Here is a 16,144-nt window from a genome sequence, read left to right as displayed (position 1 = left end):
CCACCTTCCCCACATTAGCCATCTGAGCCTGCCTCCTTATCTCCCTGGCCATCTGAGCCGAACTCCTTCCCCATCTCAGCCACCCGGACACCTCGCATATTTTATCCATGCACACTCCAGTCCTCTGACGGAGCCTCGGTGTTGCCACAGGGCGAGTATGCGGTCAAACTGGAGATCAACGGTGCCTCGGCGGCTGACCGCGGCGAGTACCAGCTGGTGGCTCGCAACGAGAAGGGCGAGGTCAAGTCGCAGCCGGTCACTGTCTCTGAGGTCTTCGAGGAGGAGAAGCCCAAGCCAAAAGGCGAGCGACCCCAGTTCGCCGCCCAGCTAAAGCCGGTGACGGTCGAGGAGGGCCAGTCGGCGGACTTCGCGTGCAAGCTCGCCAAGCTGGACATGTCTACGGAGATCATCTGGTACAGGTGAGTCGCAACCTGCGTCGGAGGAGGCCGCCGACCTGTCAAGTGTGGTTGCATGGTTTCGGACGGAGGTATCTGACGTAGAGTCAAGTCAGCTGGCGGTCCAACGTGCTGGTCGATACCTTGGGTGGGTCAAGTTTCGTATAGATGCTGTAGAAGGAAGCCGTGATTTGCGCCGATCTGTCTGTCCCAATTGGTTAACAGATATTTTCAGCGCACTTAAGAAAGCACACCAAACCGCACGAAGCTAATACGATTTGTTCCTGGCCTCCAGGAACGGCATCATCCTGCGAGAGACGCCAGATGTGTTCATGAGCTTCGACGGCCAGAACGTGCGCATGTCGCTGTCGTCGGTCAAGAAGCAGTCGTCGGGCCTGTATAAGGTGGTCGCCCGGAGCGAGTTCGGGGCCTCCGAGTCTTCCTGCCAGCTGACCGTCAACGGTAAATTGATTATAAATTATTGGCCGGGGTCTGTCATTTCAGGGCATTGAAGGGAGGATTATCAGATCATTTTTCCATGTGAAAATTAGCCATCTCAAAACACTCCTCAAAGCATGCATGTGCGGAAGTGGCTGCGAAAGGAGTCCTTGCATTAATGTTTCGCTTCCTTTTCAGAGAAAAAGCCCGTCGAGAAATTGGTGAGTCATAGTTGTGTGATATGCAACACATTATACACAGCTGACTAAGTACCATAACTTACAGTATTTCGCATAAGCAGCTGATTTTTTTTTTTGGGGGGGGGGGGTACTGAACAAGTGATGAACGCCTGGGGGACGGTTTCGATTTCCGGTTCTGACATGCCCCAGCTGCTGACATGGCTTATAAAGCTGCGTGCGCCCCATGCAAGGTTGCGCCACGACATGTGTCGTGCGCTTTTTTAAAATAAAGTTATATTCATCTATTTCATCCTTGTGATGAACGCTCCATCGATTGCTCTCACAGGCCCATTCAGTCTGTAATGCCAGCTGGTGTGGATGACGCACATTATTGGACATGGTATTTCAGGAACTGGATGAGGAGAAATTGAAGCCCAAAAAGAAGGCGAAGGAAGAGGCAGAAGAGGTATGTTTCATTTGGGATGTTACTCCTAACTGCGGCCTGAGAGAAGCTGAGTTAGCAATGTCAGCATTAAACGCAGGAGACTGGGGTTACTAAGATCCCAGCAGGATGTGGAGAGCGTTGCTCGTCTAAAATGCATGCATATGTCATCGGATGGCATGAATATGAATGCATACAGGTAAAAATAAACTTGCGTACGCTCGGATGTTCACTCATAATCGTGCATGTTAAGTTCGTAACAATCTCCATGCTCGCTCGCACCCGTCGTTGGGGGTACGTGCTGGCTGTTATTATGGTGCAATCATTGCCGTTGGGGTAGGCTTCCCACCAATCCATCACATCATTAAAAAATGAATATTTACGGCTTGAAAATGTGATGCACGTCAAAAAAAACGTATCCGTTGTTTGATCTGCCGTGGTTAATGTTTTTTCAAGAAACTCACAAAACAAAAGCCGGAGGACATCAAACCGAAAGAGGAACCGGACCAAAATGATGTTGGCAAGCCGGCTGAAAAGAAGCCAGAAGCTCGTAAACCTGAGGAGAAAAGGCTGGGACGTGGTAAACGGGAGGAAACAAAGCCGGAAGAGAGGCAGCCTGAGGACAAAAAACCAGAGCCTCGCAAACCTGAGGAAAAAAAGGCAGAGCTTCCGAAGCCTGAGGAGAAAAAGGCAGAGCCTCGCAAGCCTGAGGAGAAAAAGGCAGAGCCTCGCAAGCCTGAGGAGAAAAAGGCGGAGCTTCCGAAGCCTGAGGAGAAAAAGGTAGAGCCTCGCAAGCCTGAGGAGAAAAAACCCGAGTCCACCAGACCTTGGGCGAAAAAGCCTGAATCTACGGCTGAAGAAAAGAGAACGACACCTGGTAAACAAGAAGAGAAAACGCCAGAGCAAAAGCTCCTGGGAAAGAAAACAGACCAAAAGGACGTCCCCAAGACAAAAGAGCCGTCCAAACCGAAGGACGAAGTCAAGACACCCAGCGGCAAGCAAGAACCGGTGCCGACTAAGCCGACTGCCGACTCTGTGGATGGTCTTAAGGGCCCGAAACCGCGCGGTCCCATGAGCCCAGCGCCGGGGCCGGAGGGAGATGAGGCGCCCCCGGCCACCACGCCCACCACCGACCGGCGATCGGTGAGAGCAGGACAGTGTTCCGTCTGCCGAGGCGACAGCGACGGGCCGCGGGGCCGCGCCGTCTACAGCGCACTCTCGATCACACGCTCTAACCGCCCGCCGCCGGGCAGCTGTGCGCAGAGGCTAACGACACGGCTGGCTGGCGCTCTGTGTCTGTGATGTGCGAAGACGTGGCGTGGCGCGAGCCGTAACGGCCGTCTGACACAGTCACCGCGCTGGTCCGGCTGCCTGGCAGCCCGGACAGCCCGGCGCCACCTCCGGCTGTACATACATGCGCTGTGTGGCGTACGTTTTATGAGTACATTTAAACAGTTGATTTTAGGAGAAGCGATAAATTGTTCCTAACGAACTAAAATGCCCTTTTTGTTATTTTGTCGATCGCTTGCATAATATGCACATTTGCCTGCTTGTCACTAAGATGTAGGCTTGTGTTGTCTGAGTAATTTGGAATACGTTACACTTGTGATGATTCATACAACCGTTAACAGCTTAATCAGCTCCGTTCCAGAAACTTTGTCAGTATTAGTTGTTTATCAGCAAGAACTTGATAATCTAGCAAACTGTATAGGGATAATGCAATGCATTTGGCGGGAAGCTGATTGAACACCATAAAGTCTCTGAAGCTCATTAAAGAACAACCCATTGAACTAAGAAATCAGCATGAATATATCGACCCATAAGTTTTTACAGGCACTAGATGCTTTTACCTGTTTCCAGTATCCCCCATTTTGGCCCATTTTGGAATAATGCCTGTCACCCGATTCATGGTTTGCCTAATGTCGAGGTCATTGTTAGTGTTAGTCAGCGCCCTCCCTGACCGACCGTCTCCTGCATGCAGCCTGCCCAGAAGTTGGAAGTGAAATCTCCACCCAGGCGGAGTTCTCAAGACAAGTCGGACCATTCTGGAAAAGATAAGGTACGGTTGGCGCTTCTTACATCAATCGGACGCCGTATCACGTTAGCGGCGGTCTCGATGGCAGTTTTGATGGCATTGACAAACAAAGCACGCTTAATCCATCGCAGTCAAATCGTATCGCTATTGTGCTGTTCCAGTAGCCCAGCCTGAGGGCGGTAAATACGCTTCGTCTAGAGAATGAAATCCATAGAAGTTCCTCAGTCAAAAAATGCATTATTCAATATAAACAATCGATCGAGATAATTTTTGTTCGCAACTCAGGCAAGAGTGCGCTAAAATCGCCGTCCCTTTTGACTCCTCTTAGCAGCGACGAACCTATATACCGCATAAAGCTGGATGCCTTATTGTACTTGGTATGGTGCTGTTGCGCTGGCCGGTAGACGTTTCTCTCACCTTCGCCGTACAAGGCGGCCTCACTGGGCTTCTGTCATCTCAGGATCTAAGCGTGGTAGAGCCAAAAGGAAAACGACAACAAATATTTCGCGTAAATTGCATCCGATTAGAGACAATGATTATCGGCATCAGCGACCTTTGATGGGCCATACCACGTTAATGTAGTATATTAGTGCTAACGTATGTCACGATAGTGTGATACATATTAAATAATGCTCATTTCCTTTCATCAAAACGGTGAAAGTCATGGCACCGCAAAGACAGCAATGTTTAGCTTTCACCAGAGCGAATCACACACGACTAATAACCCATCAATGAATGTCACCTGTGACACGTCAAAGCAAGTTATATCATTGTAGCCTTTTGTGCATGGATCCCACGCGGCTGTCTCAAGCACAAATTGTGTTACGGCAGTAAAACGGGCCACGTTGAATAATGCTTGTCAAACGGTATCAAAACTTTTCGTCAAACTGCAGCAAATTCTGCTCTCGTGACTTGAGATACAAACTAGCTTACAAATAGCGAAAAATTAATCCCCTGACATTTCTTGGTTTGGCGCACTTCACCTTGAATTACCTGAACTAAATGCATTTTGTATGATCACACTATAATTAAGCATAATAAGATCCTTTAAATTATTGTGGCAAATCCATTTCGAGTACGGCAAATGCACGTTACCTGCGTCTGCCCGCAAAATATGACTGGCATGGCCTCGACAAAGCCGCTATCACTCATGACCTATAGTTGGTGCAATCTTTACAATTTCACAAGAGTTACAAAATGGCTAAATGCCCAGGTCCAAAGATTTCAGCATCTTACGTTTCGTGCGTCTACTTGTTGTGTAGAATCATTAGTCTGCCACTGGTTTCCCTCGTCCGGAGAGGGCTCTGTGCAACAATCTTCCTGGTTGGGCCGACCCAGCTGATTGGGAACATAATAATATCCTGCGCCTCCCTGAGGAAAAGGGTTTGAAACAAACGACCTTAAGTCATGGTCTGCATCAGGTCCGCTATCGGTCCAGAGATGATCTTAAGTATTAAGAGGCGCCTCAGGTGAAAGGTTACTTTGTAAATGGACATCTACACGTTCACGTTCAATGCAACTTGTTTGCCAGAGAGGCCAGCTCTGCACCGATTTCAGGCCCATGTATGCGTAGCCACTGTCATGAAACACCACCAAAGTCCGAGCTGGTGTAGCAACTGTCTTGAAAAAGCACCACTGCTCTCAAATTTGCAGCATGCATACAGTGTAGATAAAATTGGGTAGCCAAGCCTTTCCAGCACCACAATAAGCAAAAATCACATCGATGAATAATGCACCCCCCCCCCCCCACCCCCCAAAAAAGAATGCTCCAATGATATTCCAAACCTTGTTTGCGTCATTTCCTTAGAGCGTGTGCTGTAGCCTGCGGGTTAGTCAAAAGCCTGACACAATGTTCAATAGGAATATCGATGTTCTCCCTTGTGCCGTTGCTCTGCTTAGGTGTCCTGCTCATAGTGATGTTAACGCCTGATTTACATCTGATTTGCAATGTGATTTGCCTGTGTGAAGCCAATCTCCCGCTTGTCATATTTTGGGCTTATTCGGCATTCCTAAACGCGCGCCCGGTTTCCCTGCTTGGTCGTTTTTACCTGCCAACCTGACATACGTTTGATGGTCTACCTTTTTGCTAGAAACCCAGTGTCACGCCCAAAATTGAGGAGCCTGAAGATGTTGACACTGAAGACGAAGTATCAGAAATACCCCTCTCCAAGGTATATCAATCCACAGCGCGCGTGTCCGGCACATGTGCCTCGAGGGAGTGTGACGCCTGCTGTCATTACAACTGCGTCCCCATAAGCCTCCGCTGCGCATACAGACGTGCAGACGTCGCCCACTGATTCTGCCCCAGCTCTTCTCCCCCTGTCTCTGTCGCTTTCTTTCTTTCTTTCTTTCTTTTTTCTCCCTTTCTCTCCCTCACTTTTTGTCCGCGCTCTCACACCCTGCCCCTCAGTGTCGCATGCCTGTGTCTGTGTCAGCCACATCGGCGGTTGACGCGCTCGCCAGCTCGCAGTGACCCAGCTCGCCCCAGCTCACACTTTCTCCGGGCACGCTCGCTTTGTGTAGACGAGTGAGCCGCTGGTGGTAGTGCGCCGGCGCTCGGTGCTCCCGCCTGCTCTGACGCGCCGTCCGTGTGCTCGGCCAGTCGCTTGCGGCGGCCGCGGCCGCGAGGGCTTCGCTGAAGAACGGTGCCGCCGCCCCCGCCGCCCTGCCGCCGCCCGAGCTCGAGGCGAGGCGCCGGCCGCGCACGTCCGCCGCCGGCCGAGAGACGCGAACCGCGCGAGACCGGCGCTCGCCCGCGGACGCGCGAGACGGCCGCGAGCCGGCCGCGTACAAGGCCGGCGCGATGCCGTGGCGGCGGCGGGGCCGGGCCGCGTGTGAGAACGTCAGTCCGGAGCGGCTGCTGGGCGGGGCGCCGCCGGCCGGCGACGAGCCCGCACTGCTGAACGGCCGCGGCGCCAAGAGGCCCCCGCCCAGACAGGTACACCAGCGCGTCACCCCCCGCAACTGAGCTGCTGCGCGCGCGCGCGCTCCGTCGCCGCCGCCGCCCGCCGCCGGGCCGCCGCGAGCTCCGGCCGAGCCGGCCGCCGCCTCGCCTCGCCTGTGCTGTGTGTCCTCTCTGTCTTCTCGTGCGACTTTCCTGTGCGTCTCTTCAGGTGTGTCTGTGTCCTGGCGTGCCGCACGGCCAGTGTGGGGCACACGCAATGGCTGGGGGTGATCCTGGTGCAATCCTTAAGTGCATCCTCAGCTGCCATAATCCTGGATGCGTCTTTTAAGGTCTGTATTTGGTATTGCACGGTTCCTCGTACCAATCACAGGGCGTTTTGACATTATGGCGTCGATGAAGCAAGCAATCTTTTAAATCTTGGACACCCCGTCGCACTCACGCACACGCAGAACGGTAAAAGCTTTTCTATCGCCTCATGACAAGTGGGAACTGAATCCCGTCATCTTTCGTTTGAAAGCATGCAAAGCAGAATGCTTTAACGATCTGAGAAACCTGGATAAGACTGTGGTAATAGCCGTATTCCTCGGAGAAAAAACCAGGAGAATAGAGAAATAGATTGGTTGATATTTCGGCAATATGCCTTTATCAAAATAACAGTAGAATTCACTTTTGTAGCACTTCTGCTATTGTTTCGATAAAGTTATGTTGCCGAAATATCAATATCAACCAATCTATTTCCCCATTATTCTGGTTTCTTGTCCTGAGGAATAAGGCTACTACTTTTGCCTTATCTATGTGAATAATGTTCCTCGCAAAAACACTGAACAACACACGTGATCTGAAAACCTGTTTAGTGTAAAGTTTGAACCTTTGAAGAAAGACACCCAATGCTTACAGATATGCGGTATCTAACGTTTCGTGGATGCGGATGCCAAAGGGCATTCTGTAATGTTTGCAGACAAGACTAGGCTATTCCACTTGCGTTCATTGTACCAGTTGACGATGTCTTGCACTTTTGATGACACGATCCCGATTTACCTCAAATTAGATAAACCTCATCCCATTTCTGCAGCCCACTTCGAAACCACCCGATGCCCTCCCCCCCCCCCCCCCCCTCTCCTCCCCCGCTGATGTGTGAGGCGAATACCGGAGCCATGTACAGGCGTGTGCACATTCGAGTGCTAACGCCTGGTTTGTTCATTCAGTCGGAAGAGGCTCTTCCGGCGTCGAAACCAGCCAATGCGGACAAGGCTGGCAAGCCTGTGGACCAACCAGACAAGCCGCAGACCAAAGACTGCCAAGCCCAAGTCAAAGCGGCCGGTAAGTGACGTGCAATCGACCGCGGCCTGCTCCGTTAAAGCCATACCGCAACCATTTAGAATGTTAATCTGACACTCGAATCCCTCTGGTCACAGTATTTTCTCTGTTGCCTTACGGATTACCGACAGTCCAGATCTGTAAGCTGTTGCCGCACACAATTTTTTCTCAAAACGCATTATCAAAACGCGTCGATATTTGCCGTCGGTTAAGAAAGGACTGGTCTGGGAAAGACCTGTCTACGCTACCTTAGTCGCATTCTGTGAGGTCACATCGGTTGGAATATCGGCAAACTCGACGGCAGAGTAATCCTTCGGGTAAGTGGTATACCATTCATATCCCACTTTCTGCAGTACGCAGAGCGAGCAGAAATTGTAAACTTTCTGGTCGCTGTCATGAATAGGATACATGATCGAATGATATGGTGTCAGTAGGTGTAAACCAAGCTCATTAATCTCATATTCTTTTCTGAAAACTATGAATGTGATTCTGTGGGATCCGAGTTTCAGTCATCAACATTCTATACAGGGCGCAACGGTGCATTGCACGTGCACCTTGCGGAGCGTCCTGGTTAAACAGAATGGAAAGGTGTGTTTATGCATAAGCTGTCCTTTACCTCCTAGAACTGTGCCACACACACGAACATTTTGGTGATGTTTAGAACAAAGTACAGACTGAATAACCTCGCCGGGACCCGTGCTCTCACTGTCCGATCAATGTATCTTGTAAATAACATTAATCATCTATTGTGTTTACGATGAGCATTGGAATTGTTCAATACGATTATCTTCAACACTTGCATGGCGTCAGTGAGGGCATGGGTCCCAGACATTGTACAGACTCACTTCGATGGAATATAGTGTTCACATTGCACGCTCCATGATGCATCGTTGGTATGCAGTGTACATGTTACAAGCTTTCTTCGCCTTTCCTGAGTGCGTAGCAGATCGCTCCACACATGCCTCACATCGTTCAAATACACTGTTCATGCGTGCGCACTGCGCCTGCGCGTTCGTGCCTTTTGAGTAACGCTACGGGCATCGGCCGAACGGACACGTAACCACCTTCCCTCCCTCTGCTCGAGTCTTCTGTCACTGTGACTACACCCTTTCTAGCCCATATCCGTAGAGAACAAAACACCACAGCAGATCCTAGCTGAGCAGAAGGCTGCTCTGATGCACCGTAAGCAGCAAAAGGTACATATACCCGCCTCTTCATGTGCACGAACGTCCGTCCGCTTCCTAAATATTCGTCTGTCACGTCCGTCCGCCTCACGCGTCATGAATCACCATCACCAGTGCATGCGTTGCGTGCCGGTGGCTCACGTCGTTCGGCTGCTCCGTGTAATGAACCCGGGGCTCGCGGGGAATCGCTGTTAGTTACTCGTGCGCAGTTCAAATCACTTTGCTTGGTTGCATTTGAAAGTAATATCAACCTTGTGTGTTGCTTGCTGTTAATTTCATGATTCGGACTGGCTCCGAATAATGGTTGTGAATCGGTTTATCGGCATCTAGATCTGGTAAGGTGATCCAATTCGTTAATAATTCTACGTCAGCGTTTTCGGTTCCATGAGAATGGTAATGTGCGAGAGTGTTAATTAGATTTCTCCCCAAAACGGATGCGTGGACATACCTTCATTACAATTTGTCCCGATATTGGAAACACGGGCGAAAAAACATGACGTGCTCTGGTTGTTGACACCGCACAGTAGCCCCATGGACTACAAATTTCTTTCCTGTCACCTCATGTGGAACACGAATTTGTCCACGAGGGCATTGCTAAACTTATTTTTGTCACCATATTTTCCCCACATTTGCAGTGAAAGTGTACATGCAGTTTCCTAACATACAAGCGTACATGACTAACAATGTGTCACCAGGAGCATTTCTCATCACGAAGAATGTTGCAGAAATGCGTGAATGTGTTCGAACATCGCGTGGCGTGCGCAATCGTGAAAGCACCTGCTGGTCTTGCACACCTGCTGCCTCCTCCCCCCCCCCCCCCCCATATAATTGTTCATGCCCCTCTCAGTGCTTCTGTGGATATTTCGGTGTGAATTTAAGTGAATCTCGCTGCTTCCCGTGCATGGTCGTGTTGGCTGCTTTACACTACTTCTTGTCACCTTGTAAGAAGTGTAGGTCTGGTATGGACCATTTTAAACGGAACTCCCTTGCGTTATGTATTGTTCTTTCCGGATTTTCTAAAGGGCCCAGAGTAATTTGTTTCCTTGCCGGTCTACAAGTGTAAGAAATGCACGCATGTTACATGTGTGTTGCATTTGCCGGGATTTCTCGACCACTGCAGATCACGGGGGCGATCGCATAACGAAAAGTGAATTGCCAAAAGCATTTCTAAAATATGGGAGTGGTAATGACATGAACACTTAAGTAAGTAGTCCCGCGATGTTTGAACATTAAATAGTTAATATATCTATTAATTAGGTCCATTTCTCTTCTCACATGGCTTAATGATCATAAAGTTCTGAATATCCGCATAATCAGATTTTTTGTAAAACGTTTCCTTCACTGCATTCAAAACCTAACTGCATTTGAGATTTGGAGCCCTGTGAGCCCTACCCGATACATCGACTGGAAGAAATGCTGTTGTGTTTTTTAATCCTACGGAAATGCGCCGCTTAATGACCTCGCAAATATAGCAATGACTCGAGCATTACGCCTTTGTGAGCAGCGCCGCTGTATGAAATAATGTACTGACACCTTATTGCATTAACAGAAAGCTGCGGCTGAAAAACCCAAGGAGGACCAGTCTAAGATGGAACTGAAGCATGTTGAAGTAAAAGTACAAGAGGTACGCGTTTCATAAAGTGCACTGTTTTAATACGTTTCATGCAGTTGCCCAAACTGTGTCATTAACATGTCTTTCTTTGATTTGTGATAATATTTTAAGGCGTTAAACCAACTACACCTGTGTACGTCGCAATTTAATCCATGCTCTCTGATTGGGCATTGTTACTCTTGCAGACGGAATACTACTTTCCTGCAGTATTCTTTGCTGCAATAATTATTTTGTAGTGACATAGTGGGGAAAGCCCGTGCTACGTTTGAGGTATTTTGCTACGTGCTATGTGATAGCGGGCATGAAACGATTTACTTTCCACGTGTTCCCTTCATATAGTTGTGCCGCCCTTTTTACGCTACGTGTTCAGTAGTCTAGCATGAACAAAGCATGATCCGCTTGTCCAGACCTAACCCAGAATGTTGATTGAACACCCACCCTTGTTTCCTGGTTGTCCGCTTCATTCCGCATCCTATCAACGCCCCATATCACAGGGAACATGATGCGGCTTGGTGACATTCGTTGCGGAGCTGAATTTTGGATGCCTTTAGAAGCTTCTTCCAAAAGAGACTTGACGGCAACAAGGTCACAGCTTAGTTTTCGAAAACAGTGTGAGCGGTGTAATTATTCAGAACTGTTCAAGGCACTGGTCTCGCTTTCAAATTGCCAGGCAACGAAAATCGCATTCTTCTCTCAGAAAACGGTGCTATTCCCGTGGCTACCAGTAATACAGTGGTTATGCTGCGTGTCGGAATCAGAGGTACGGAGTTCGATTTCCCGGTGTGACCGCCCTTCCTGCCAGGGTAAAAGTCGAGCGGCGCCACCCAATCTTGGCAGTTAAGTGCATCGTAAAACCCCGACGACGATTTCATTACAGTCTAACCCTCCCGCCCCCATCTAACCTGTCCCCGGAAAACCCGCTCGTTGCCTCATTGTGAAGTGGTTGTCCTGTAAGTGTAGCAGCGTGCTGTAGCTCGAGGGCATGCGGACTGTAGCACGTAACAGCCGGTGGAATAACTGCACCGGTGTCTCTGTCCAGAAACCCAAACGTCGCCCAGGAAGGTGGGACCCGCCCAAGATCGAAGAACCCAACATCGACGATGCGGTAAATGCGGTATTTGGAGCGTTGTCGTATCATGTAGGACTACCAAATACGCGGCGAAAATCCGATAGCGGCTCGTTTGTTATGCATGTGCTTCTCTTATGCTTGTTGCACAGGCATATTTATTGAAATGTGTCTTGCAGAAATCATCCGGAATAATTAGGACTAGATCGTGCGATTTCGTTTATAGCAAACAACTGCATTATGAGAGTTATTATTTGACTTCTCTGACCTGCATGCTGATTCATTTTAATGCTGGTTAAATGCATCAGAGATATTCATTTAATTTATAAACTTACATAATCCAACTCGAATAACGCAGCCCGACCAACTGGAACGGAAATCTGCCGGTATTTCCGCCCTGACAACGCAATGCATGACTTATGCATCGATATCCTCTGTGATACCGAGGAGCATACATCACAAGGCTTATTCGCTGCCCACGCGTACATCCAGGACTACCGTGGATTGTCAGACATATAGCCATATATATATATATATATATATATATATATATATATATATATATATATATATATATGCCGCAACTCCTTGAGCTACATTATCCCGTCCAGTTGCCGGCTGTTGCTGTCGGCCGCCATGCAGCCATTGGGGTCGTGCAAGCTCACTCTCTGACATAGTGCCGTGTACATTCGCACAGCCGCCGTGCCGCATCATACCGGACCGGCCTGGCGCTGCTTCATTCTGGACACCACACCGTGCCTCCCCCCCCCCCCCCCCCCACCCCCCCACCTAGGGTCTTGTGAAATGAGCACGCCTGTGGCGTCAGCGGTCGCATGATGAGGACCATCCGTAGGTCAATATATCTCGGGATGACTCTCGCCCGCAGGAAACCTCCGTTACTTACGCTTCACACCATTTTATGGCGATGTCAGTGACCGTACCAGCATGACAGCATGCGTGGGCAGTGTGGCAAACTACGTCTGTTATCGACTGCTATCTTCATTGTTTGACGCTGCTTTGTTTTTTTCAGGAGGAACAAAAGCTAGCAGAAAAGTCGGCGGTACGTAAACAACGTTTGGGCTTTGGTGGCCCTTCGTGGCTGTCGTGTACTGTACAAGTTGTACATATAGAGTTACGTTTTGCTGTGTAACGTCCTTTGTGAAGGAGTTGCACACCCCTTCAGATTCCATATGGCGAAAACAGTTAACTCCGAGTCGTTACTAATGGCCCTTGTGGTGGTTTGAGTAGTCAATGTTGTCCGATTGCCACGTATTTCCAGTCGAATCGATCGCATGATGTTCCATGTTGCGTACATCATACAAAGTGAGGCGTGAAGGTCAGCACTGCATCCTCCACGGCATTGATCACAGTCACACCCTGATGCGCGCAGTAGTCGCACATAACATCTTACGGCAGACTGTTGTTGAGCCAGGGCAGTTTCCGCGCCCTGCGTCCGACTGTCGCGTCAAGAACATCACTGATCTGACCGTATTCAACTCTCACGTTTAGTGCAACGCTAAGAGCGTAACGATTGTCTTTCATTGTGATGAACGTCGTGTTCTTTTTTGAACTTCGCTCCTAAACCTAAACCAGAAAAACCTGAGTGCTTCTCAAAGTTTAAGTTTTCCCCCATAAAAGTGGTTCGGTTCACCCGTCAAGAAGACTAAAGGTTTGGTTTGTTTTTACAATGCCATTCAGGTTCAGACGTTGTATTTACATTGAATGCTTCAACATAATATTGGTTTGCATTGTACAAGTACAAATTCATTTGAATACACCTAACCGCACGCGGTCTCACGATACTCTAATTCGCAACATTTTACATCGTTCCTAGCATTTCTAACGCGCACGCAATCGACACGCAGGGACTTAAAGGATTTTAATCCGTCCTGTCCCTTACGTAGCCTAGACAACCGTTATGTTGCTCTAGTAGAACCTTCCCTCGTTTTTCCCTAGTGGTGTGTGTGCTGTCGACGTGCGGTGCTTGTGCCCCGTGTCCCCCCGTTCCGCTTCTGCCCACCACACGCGTTGTGTGTCGATGCTGGCGGCGTGTGCCGGCGCCCCTGCGTCGGGCATCACCAGCCTCTGTGCGTGCCCTGCTAAAGCCGTGGCACGGCCGACGCCTCTCCAAGGAGGAGATCACCGGACGGATCCAGATCCCAGCCGAGCAGGAGGACTTCTCGCACATGAAGCTGCGCCCGGTCGAGTTCAAGGCGCCCGGCGTGCGCCGAACCTCGATCGCCGAGGATATAGCGCAATGCTGGGTAGGCCGCCGCTGCCGCCGCCGCCGTTCCGCCCGCTCGCGTTCGGCGCCAGCTGCCTGACCTCCCGCACGCTCACACCGAGCCACACTCGCTATGGCGTGTGCGCCGGCCGCCGTGCCGGTCGGCCGGCGGCCCTCTCTAACGCGTGCCCTCCCAACAGGCGAGGCGCTTGTCCTCCCGCCGCCAGGAGAACCAGGTAACCGTGTACTCCGATCGTAGGCTAGTGTAAATCGTGTCGTCCGCGCGTGCGCTGTGTGGTCTCGGGTTGGTCGCCGGCCGCTGCCGCCGCCGCCGCTACCGCCGCCGCCGGCCGCCGCCGCGCCTCAGCCTAAACAGACGACCGTCGGCGCCGAGTAAATAAGAGGACGGAGCCGGGGCGGAAGGCGCCCGAAGATCGCCGCCTGCCTACATCCACCACACCTAACCCACATTGTTCCACGCCCGGCTATAACACCGCGCACATAAACGGCTGACACGAAAACAGTGAAGTATATTTTTGGCCTGGCTTTCGGGTATCGAGTTCACACTGATGCAAAGTGTGTATGCTTTTACTCGGTCCTGGAAAACGTCATATAACCGCTGCTGGTTTGGTACACACCACACAACAAATAAATATTTGCTGCCCAGCTGAGTAAAAAAGTAACAGCTTAACCTCTTCTTATATTTGTCACGTAAATACAATATGTTGCAGTGTTTTAGTTCTAGCCTGTTCAAAATTGAGCGTCATATAATTTGACAGCGACCATTGAGTATCATCTTGCGTTTCAACCGGGCTGTGCTTGGCAGCATTTATATTGCCAAAAATGACAGCGTTAAAAACACCTGATAATTGAACGCCCACTTCTAAATTTGTCATTCGTAAGTTTGCTTGTCATGATTACTGCTTAAAATATACCGGAATTTCTACCTATGGCTCCGCCAATATCATTTTCTTAACTGAATGCTTAATGGCTCCTGATGACCCAGTCCGTTCACTGTTCAGGTGAACCCCACTTCCGACTCCAAAGAGCCCCTCTCCCGTGCCCTCGCACCAGCCAGGCCCCAGAAGTCGTCCCCAGCCATCGGCCAGCGCAGCTCGCCGCCATCCGCCGCTCGCCCGGAGGAGTCGACCCCAGCCAAGTTCAACGATACGACAATGGTTGTTGAGCCTGCGTCCGACTCGAGCGAGCCGCCTTCACCGGAAGAGCCGCAGCCACACGCGGTGCAGATCGCCGACTGGGACACGCCCGTCACCATCGAGCCGCTGGAGTTGCTGCTGCAGGAGTACCGCAAGCCACGCTTCGAGTGGAAAAGCTTCGACGAGCCAGAGGAGGAGCCGTGGTGGCTGAGCGCCGGCGGTGACGCCGAGTCAGAGCCGGAGCCAGAGCCGGAGCCGCAGCCGGAGCCGGCGCCGTCTCCGCGACCCAAACCGCGCCGCCCGGCCGAGAAAGGGCCCCGCACCGTCTCGCGTCTGCCAGAGTTCATCCGACGGCCCGAGAGCGGCCAGAAGGTAACGGAGCGGCGCGGCCAAAGCATCGGCAGCGGTGCGGCGCAGCTGGCCCGGCCGGAGTTGGCACCGGGTGCGCTGGGCTGCCGCAGTCGGCCGACGCCGCCCGCTAGGGGCGCTCCACGCTCTGGCCTCGTCCGTCCCTATCGCCTGCTATGTGCCGTCCGCTTCCCGCGCCTGTCGTGCGGCCCGTCTCGTGTATGGTGCACGCTGGCGGGTGTCTATGTCGTTTTGTGTCTGGTTTGGTTTCGCTGAGTGGGTGGACATGCGACACTTGTAGTCAATGTAAACGTTTTAATCGTTCGGCGATTTCACTATGCGCTCCGTAGATAGACCGCGAGGCGACGGGAAGCCTCTGTTCGGCTGTTGTGACGCTGCTGAAGCCAAGAAATTTGTGTGTGCGTCCACCCGCTCATTATTGTATTCATGAACGTTTCGTTTAATTAAAGGAATTAAGTGAATTACTCGACTGATTGCACCGGAAACCCTACATAACTAAAATGAGAACGCTTGCCAACAGATGATTTATTTACTCTGACCATTCATTAAACAACTTTTTTGTTTTGGAATGTTTATGATTTCTTTTGGTGTTTGTGAATTATATTTTGAACATCGCAAAGGCTCGATGACATCCTTAAATAACTTCAATTGCCTTGCCGTTATGATTTCGCCACTAGCTTCTAAATAATGAGTTGCTCTAACGGCCACCTCCTTTTCTGCGCTCCAGAGAGGCAGACCATCTATCGACGAGGTGAGTGTCGGCCGCCAGTCGGCCAGCTCTTCAGTAGGTGAACCGTCGGCGTCGACCTCGGGGTCGGAGT

The 16,144-nt window shown here is 50.7% G+C and overlaps 1 protein-coding gene and 1 pseudogene across 1 annotated transcript in view; both read left to right on the top strand.

The window, feature by feature from the left end:
- Positions 1-2,788, top strand: part of LOC119092325 (muscle M-line assembly protein unc-89) — a 31,114-nt gene extending 28,326 nt beyond the window's left edge. The window contains exons 13-17 of the mRNA XM_037215290.1: positions 151-419; positions 691-857; positions 1,032-1,054; positions 1,422-1,478; positions 2,708-2,788. Coding sequence (XP_037071185.1) covers positions 151-419; positions 691-857; positions 1,032-1,054; positions 1,422-1,478; positions 2,708-2,788 — 597 coding nt within the window. The remainder of the gene's footprint in view (positions 1-150; positions 420-690; positions 858-1,031; positions 1,055-1,421; positions 1,479-2,707) is intronic.
- The window catches only part of LOC119092094 (twitchin-like), a 104,755-nt pseudogene continuing 91,144 nt past the window's right edge, over positions 2,534-16,144 (top strand).

Source organism: Pollicipes pollicipes, unplaced genomic scaffold (genome assembly GCF_011947565.3).
Source record: "Pollicipes pollicipes isolate AB1234 unplaced genomic scaffold, Ppol_2.1 Scaffold_3447;HRSCAF=4054_pilon_pilon_pilon, whole genome shotgun sequence".
NCBI lineage: Eukaryota > Metazoa > Arthropoda > Thecostraca > Pollicipedomorpha > Pollicipedidae > Pollicipes > Pollicipes pollicipes.
Note: the sequence above shows the minus strand (reverse complement) of the source record. Positions and strands in the feature narration are given on the sequence as shown.